This window comes from Hirundo rustica, chromosome 33 (assembly GCF_015227805.2).
Source record: "Hirundo rustica isolate bHirRus1 chromosome 33, bHirRus1.pri.v3, whole genome shotgun sequence".
In the NCBI taxonomy this organism is placed as follows: domain Eukaryota; kingdom Metazoa; phylum Chordata; class Aves; order Passeriformes; family Hirundinidae; genus Hirundo; species Hirundo rustica.
Window position 1 is genome coordinate 430,282 of NC_053482.1, and position 5,484 is coordinate 435,765.

At 54.3% G+C, this 5,484-nt stretch overlaps 1 protein-coding gene across 1 annotated transcript; it reads left to right on the forward strand.

Moving 5' to 3' along the window:
* Positions 1–2,215: 2,215 nt before the first annotated feature.
* LOC120764642 (olfactory receptor 14A16-like) lies at positions 2,216–5,182 on the forward strand. Its single transcript, XM_040088640.2, has 2 exons — positions 2,216–2,283; positions 4,227–5,182. The coding sequence occupies exon 2, from the start codon at positions 4,250–4,252 to the stop codon at positions 5,180–5,182; it is 933 nt and encodes a 310-aa protein (XP_039944574.1). The 5' UTR covers positions 2,216–2,283; positions 4,227–4,249.
* Positions 5,183–5,484: the final 302 nt, after the last annotated feature.

Consider the following 5,484-nt stretch of genomic DNA (forward strand, 5'->3'; position numbering starts at 1 on the left):
CAGTGGTCCCTTGGTTCCACTGAGTGCCTCAGGATCACAATGGCCCCTTGGCTGCATGAGGTCCTGCAGTGTCGAAATGGTCCCGTGCTTCCATGAGTCCGTACTGTGTCACAGGGGTCTCCTTGGTTCCACAAGGCCCTGCAGAGACTTTTGTGTCAAAGTTTCATAATAGTCAATTTTGAAATTTCATAAGTCTCCAGGAATCCATGAAGCCCTGCAAGGCCATGATGGACATTTTGGTACCATGGGTTACCGTGCTGTTCCATGAATCCTAAGCTCCATGGGGCCCTGCAGTGTCACATTGTTCTCTTTGGTTCAATGGTGCAACAAAATGCCACAATTGTCCCATGGTTCCAATAAGCCCCACAGTATCATTATGGACCCCTTGGCTCCACAAGGCTCTGAAGTGCCACAATGGCCCTTTGGTTTCCCAGGGCCTCAATGTGTACAAATGGCCTCCAGGGTTTCATGAGGCCCTGCTGTGTCACAATGGAGCTTGGGTTCCATGATGCCCCATGGTGTCACAATGGTATCCTTGGTTCCACGGTGTCAGAATGGACCCTTCATCCCATGGAGACCCACAGTGTTCACTGCAGCCCCCTTGATTCCATGAGGCACTGCCATGCTATAATGGCCCCTTGGTTCCAGTGGGTCCCAAAGTGTCAGAATGGTCTCCATTGTTCCGTGAGGCCCCACAATATCACTGTGGTTCCCTTGGTTCCACAGAGCCCCACAGTGTAACAATGGACTCCTGGTTGCATGAAGCCTTTCTCTGTCACACTGTACTTTTGATTCCATGAGGTTCCAGAGTGTCACAATGTCTCCTTGGATCTGCAGTATCACAATGGACCATTGGTTCCGTGTGGCCCTGCTGTGTCAAAAAGAATTTTGGTTTTTATGAGGTGTCACAGAAGACTCTTTGAATCTGTGAGGCCCTGCTGTAACCAAATCTCCGAAATATCAGAATAAGGATCCTTAAAACTAATGTGCAATTAAGAGAGAATCACTTATCAGGCCTGAGATCTGAGGTGTGATAATTCAAAACCTTACATGGACATGTCATTTAAAAGAGTGTTAGTTATGTACAGCAGCTACATGAGCCATTACCATAAAACCCACAGAAACTTCCCAGATTCACTTCTTTTTTCCTATCACTGCACTCTTGAGGCAGATGTCTTCCACTTGCCTTCCCACTGTCCTTGCTGGGAAAGCAGGCCCTGCATGCCTTGTTCCCATGCTAAAACTTCACAAGAATGGTAAAAGTTGAATTCACCCTCCTGGTTTCATGCCCAAAGGTTTGTGTGGTGCCCAGGCAGAGGCAGGCAGGACGCAGAGCTGTCAGCAAAGGAAGGGGCCAGCGAGGTGGGGCAGCCGGGGGATGACGACAGCCTGCAGGGACAGAGGCGCAGGGCATGGACACCGTAGGACAGCCTGGGCTGGAGAGGGCACAGGGATGGGCAGCAGCTGAAAGGCCCTGACACAGCCAGCTCCTGCAGCACTTGGGCCATGGCTGCTGGCCCTGGGCCTAAGCCATGAGCAGGAGACAAGTGACCCTGGCAGGCCTGGGGCCTCATTGCCTCCTTGTCCCTGCTCAGCAGCCTGGCAGGGGCCGCCCCATGGTGCTGCCCTTGGCATTGCACATCCCCACATCCCAGTGTCCCGGGAAGAGCCCTGAGCACTGAGGGAGGGACAGGATCTGCCTTGGCAGGGGCTGGGGCTCAGGCCTTGGCCCTTTGCATTCCTGAAACACATTTATTTTTGCTAAGCATCAGAGACACCTTTGCCTTGTTTGTCCCCACCTGTCATCACTGCCCACAGTGTTCTGCTCTAATGGGAACATGGGTACACTTTCTCACTCATGCCCCTCAAAGGGACCCATTAAAACTTGAAGAAACTTCAGTGTTTCATTCTATTTTTGAGTTCTTGAAAAGTATTTTGAAGACACTCTCAGGAGCTGAGACTGATGTAAACAACCCCAAAGCCCTGAGAGGGTCATTAAAGTCCTTGTGCTGTGTCTGTGCTGCTGAGCTGGGCTGGGCTCCTGGCAAAAAGGCAGCTCCTGGCAATCACAAAGAGCTTCAAAAACACATTTCTCCTGAGGAGCAGCTCGTCTCCCAGCCCACCAGGGCTGAGGGCACTGCATGCAGATACCAGGGAGCAATGAAGCAGACAGAGGCCTAAAGACACTGGAAGGACAATTCTGAGATTATTCAAGGAGAAATCTTCACAGCTTTTGAAAATTCTGAGCTTCTTCATGGAGAAATCATCACCACTCCTGACACAGTAAGTCTCTGGCTGCAAGGATCTCCTCAAGCTGACCCAGGACAGGACTGACATGACTGTAAGGATGGTTCTGCTGCCCTTTCTGCTTTGGGGGAGGATGTGCTCCAGAGCGGGGCTGCCCTGGGCACCGTCAGAGGGACAGGGCAGGATGGCTCCTGCTGCCAGGGACGGCTGCAGGGGCTGAAGCTGGGGCTGCAGCCAGGGGCGCCCAGGGCTGTCGTGCAGAGCAGCTCCTGCAGGCCTGAGGGCTCTTGGCCAGGCCAGGGGATCTGCCACCTGCCAGGGGCAGCTCTCAGCCTGCCTGGGAGATCCCCATGGATGGTGGAGGGGAGCTGTGGGTGCCAGGAGTGACTCCTGCCAGGGCAGGAGGTGCTGCTGTGGAGAGGGTGCTGTGTGGGCCAGGGCTGCTCAGAGCTCCAGCTCATGCCCAGGTCATTTCTGAGGGGACTTTTCATGAGCTCATTCAGGGTAGGAGTTTCCTACTCGAGTCTCTTCTTTCTGGAATCTGTGCACCCATTTTTCCCTGGTGAAACTTTGTGGGAATGGAAACTCAGCTGTGCAGGGCAGAGGAGGGGATGAGAGTATTAAACCATCCCACTTTTCTGTGGGAAAACCATCCAGTTTTCTGGAAACCTCAGCAAGTGCCTCCAGCTCCCCAGCCTCCAGACCCATCCAGCATCCCCTTTCCATGGTGCCCAGGCCTGGGGGAGCTGTTCTTTAATCCCTGCAGCCCCGAGCAGCTGCAGGGCAGAGCTGGCCCAGGGGCTGGGCTGGGCTCTGGCAGCACTGGCAGGGAAGGAGCCCAGGACCACAGGAACAGCTCAGGCTGGGACAGCTCCAGCAGCAGAGGCGTGGGCAGGGAGGGAGGGAGGCAGTGCTGAGGGAAAGCCCTGCTGCAGGGGAGATGTTGGCACCTGCCGGCCCTGCCCTGCAGGGCACACACTGCCCTGAGCAGCACAGCTCTTGTGTCCCCTCGCAGCCAGCACAGCCCTCAGCCCAGGGGCTCGGGGCCCTCAGTCCCCTCCTGGGCCCGCAGAGCAGCCCCAGAGATGAAGGGCATCTCTCCTGCCATGTGCCCATTCCCTGCTGACCAGGGCCTGAGGGCCACTGTCCTGCACTGCTGCTGCCTGGCAGGGGCTGGGCAGGGCTGCGCAGGGAAAGGCTTTTCCTCAGGGCCCAGCTCTCTCGCTCCTTGCCTTGCCCAGGTGCTCCTGGCATTGCTGACGGGCTCTCTGGGAATGGCAGTTCCAGCTGCAGGCTCAGGCCCAGCCCTTGGGCTCCTCCTGTGCAGGCTGAGCACAGCAATGGGGTGTCCCAGCTCCCTCTGCCCTGGGAAGCTCTGGGCAGGGCAGGCTGGGAATGAGCCAACTCTCCCTGACTTTGGGAAAGGCAGGAGCCACTTTGTGTGCCAGGGATCCCTCTGCTCTCAGCAGTGTCTCCTGGCTTTCCAGGATAACAAAGGAGTGGAGCTCTGAAAGGTTCAAGTCCAGGGCAGCTGAGAACAGGAGAGAGGGAGAGAGCAGCTCCCCTCAGTTTGCACTAAGGCTCAGACAATCCTTCTGCCTCACTGTACCCCCTGTTCTCCCCAGGTGCAGCAGAATCTCTTGTTCTGCCCCCTGCAATTCCCATCCCTTCACCCTGGCAGCTCCTATGCCTTAGGAGGGGATTCTTTGTCCAAGTTCAAACACACAACACTGGTCCCTGCCCTCACTGTTCCCCTGCACTGATTGGGGGTCAGGGCTGACTCCCAGGTGTCCTGCAAAACCAGGTCTGGCTCCTCAGTGAGCATTGGCCAGCAGCAATCTCCAGCAACCAAGATAAAAGAAGTTCTGCTAGATGTAGACAAAGGGGTGGTATTAGTGGCAGGGAATGGTCTGTGAGAAAGGGCTTTGACGCTTCTATGAGAAATCTCCTGTCAAACTTCGCTGTCTTTCCTCCTACAGGTTGAAACAGCCAGACACTGCAAATGTCCAACAGCAGCTCCATCAGCCACTTCCTCCTGCTGCCATTGGCAGACACACGGCAGCTGCAGCTCCTGCACTTCTGCCTCTTCCTGGGCATCTCCCTGGCTGCCCTCCTGGCCAACGGCCTCATCATCAGCGCCGTAGCCTGCGGCCACCTCCTGCACACGCCCATGTTCTTCTTCCTGCTCAACCTGGCCCTCACCGACCTGGGCTCCATCTGCACCACTGTCCCCAAAGCCATGCACAATTCCCTCTGGGACACCAGGACCATCTCTTATGAAGGGTGTGCTGCACAGCTGTTTCTCTTTGTGTTTTTCATATCAGCTGAATATTACCTCCTGACTGTCATGTGCTATGACCGCTATGTGTCCATCTGCAAACCCCTGCACTACGGGACCCTCCTGGGCAGCAGAGCTTGTGCCCACATGGCAGCAGCTGCCTGGGCCAGTGCCTTTCTCAATGCTCTGCTGCTCACAGCCAATACATTTTCCCTGCCCTTGTGTCAAGGCAATGTCCTGGGCCAGTTCTTCTGTGAAATCCCACACATCCTCAAGCTCTCCTGCTCACACTCCAAACTCAGGGAACTTGGGCTCATTGTGCTAAGTGCTTCTCTATATTTCAGCTGTTTTGTGTTCATTGTTTTCTCCTATGTGCAGATCTTCAGGGCCGTGCTGAGGATCCCCTCTGAGCAGGGACGGCACAAAGCCTTTTCCACCTGCTTCCCTCACCTGGCTGTGCTCTCCCTATTCCTCAGCACTGGCATGTTTGCCTACCTGAAGCCCCCCTCCATCTCCTCCCCATCCCTGGATCTGTCCCTGTCAGTTCTGTACTCGGTGGTGCCTCCAGCCCTGAACCCCCTCATCTATAGCCTGAGGAACCAGGAGCTCAAGGCTGCAGTGTGTACACTGATCAATGGACAATTTCAGAAGCATTGAACTGCTGGCCAGTTTCTGCAAATCCTTTGTAATAAAAGTCATCTTTGATACTTCCTTTTGGTTTGGTTGTGGAAGTTTTTTCATGTGTTTTAGTTTTTCAACATCATCCACAAAAAGACCATTGTTTGTGCCTTTTGTAATTTTCTTTCCACCTTTACTGTGGGCCTATGTCACCCTGGTTTTTCTGAGTTTTTTTAAAGCCTTCTACTTGTTCATAAGATGGAGTCAGTTTCTTTAGTTTCTGCACAATATTAGGAGCAGTGTTTCACTTTTCTCATGCATGGGAACATTAACAAATGTCG